Here is a 1982-nt window from a genome sequence, read left to right on the forward strand (position 1 = left end):
GATTATTGTTGTGTTATACATATATACATAAATAATTGTTATACAAATTTATACTTTACTAAACAACTAAATTTTATTTTTGAGTTTATTCAGGAGATATGAAGTAAATCACCACGCCAATTTTTTTTAAATTGATCGAGTTATCAACTTTGCAGAATGCACTCACGAAATGGCAGGAATCGGTGTTTAATGACGCTATAATTCTAACCCCCAAACAATATGATTTTGTTTATTTAAATGTCCCGTATGTTGGGTTTTTTTATAGAGCCGCATTATTTACAATAGGTGTCTGTGATTTTTTGGCGATAAATTTCAACAATAAACGGACAGCACACAATCCACTTGTTTTGAAATGATATATTCAAAACAAGTCAAACGTATGTACAAGAATTCGTTACACTATTGGTTATCACAGTTGCATCCAGAGCTTTAAATAATTGTCTCTTTTTTTCGTCAAAGGCCCCACAAATGGGTTCAATTACTTTAAAACACCCTTTGACAAAACATATTATTCTCCTCTACTCTGTTATTACAATACAAGGCTATGATACTCACTTTAAACTCACCACTATAACTGTTGATTATCACAGTTTTATCCAGAACTTCAGATAATTGCCTTCTTTTCGTCAAAGTCCAAACAGGTGGGGTCAATTGCTTTAGAACACCCTTCATTATTCCTCTCTATCTCTGTCATTACAATATGTTTTTTGTGGCTAAACTCACAATCACGCAGTCTAACGTCACTTTTTTCACTTTTGTTTTCAGTAGCCTACTTACATAACTTGTTTGCCTGCATATATGGAACTGAGGCCTAGAACTGTCTATAACCTACGAGACGTTTTGGTGTAACAATACTCACTCAAAGCAACGAGGAAAATTCGAAAGGTTCGAGTAACCTGACGTGAATTCACAATAATTGAACTACACAACAAATGATTCGTAAATAATTACATAAGCAAACCTGAGATATATTATCGCATATAAAAAAATATCGAATTTAACACTCTCGCCTTATAACTATCTAAGTCATAACTCTCGTTACTAACGTTTTTTACTTTATCTCTGAATATTTCAGGTAGGTGGCTACGAACTTCCTTTCATCATAGCAGGAGTGGCTCTTCTTCTAGATGGCATAGTCATATTTTTTGTCCTTCCTGAGTTAGGTAATGATACCATTCTTTTATTAAACTACAAATACATTATGGAAATTAAGGCACTACTAAGTTATAGTAAAAAGATTTGACTTGATTTCTCCGTATAACCCTCAACCCTCCCTGAATTAGTTATTTCACAAATATTTTATTTATTACGACTATGATTTCGCTAGTAAAGGCATCACCATAATTAACATCGCCGTTACCGACGAAACCATGGTTGTAATCAATCAAACATTAGTGTAACGTAAAATGTCTTTGTTTCCCTCAATTCTATAATTATAGTTTCACCAAGTACCGACAGTTTTCAAGTATTAATTATAACATTTAGTGACTTAATATATATCTTGAGATGTTTCCTATTGTTTGTTAACGGTTTCGTATAAGAAAAGTTATGTTACATTTTATGTTTTTCCAGATAGTTCCAAAATGCCCAAGAAATCAGGAGAGCTCTTCAAATTTTACAAAAATATCGGAATCGGCTTGGATTGTCTTGTAGTGTTTACAACGTTTAATTGCATTGGATTTAATCATGCAACTTTAGAGCCACATCTTCGTCAGGTGGGAACAGAAGTTGTTGTTGTTGTTTTTATAAATTTCTGCTAATCAGAAATCAGTAAAAAAAAAAATAGATGGTAATACTGTAACAATGGTTGGGAAAATATGATGACCATTTATGTCAAAAAAATTTTTTCTTCGTATTCATTTATAAAGTAAAGCTTGGTTTAGGAGTACTACATTGCATTGTTGGTGGGGCCCGGCATGGCCAGGTGGTTAAGGCACTCGACTCGCAATCTGAGGGTCGCGGGTTCGAATCCCCGTCCCACT

The 1982-nt window shown here is 33.6% G+C and overlaps 1 protein-coding gene across 1 annotated transcript in view; it reads left to right on the plus strand.

Annotated features, from left to right (window-relative positions):
* LOC111088323 (MFS-type transporter SLC18B1-like) overlaps positions 1-1982 on the plus strand; it is a 29337-nt gene that overhangs the window by 19294 nt on the left and 8061 nt on the right. Inside the window, exons 7-8 of the mRNA XM_022398094.1 lie at positions 1076-1163; positions 1573-1715. Coding sequence (XP_022253802.1) covers positions 1076-1163; positions 1573-1715 — 231 coding nt within the window. The remainder of the gene's footprint in view (positions 1-1075; positions 1164-1572; positions 1716-1982) is intronic.

The sequence above is a fragment of the Limulus polyphemus genome, unplaced genomic scaffold, assembly GCF_000517525.1.
Source record: "Limulus polyphemus unplaced genomic scaffold, Limulus_polyphemus-2.1.2 Scaffold3542, whole genome shotgun sequence".
NCBI lineage: Eukaryota > Metazoa > Arthropoda > Merostomata > Xiphosura > Limulidae > Limulus > Limulus polyphemus.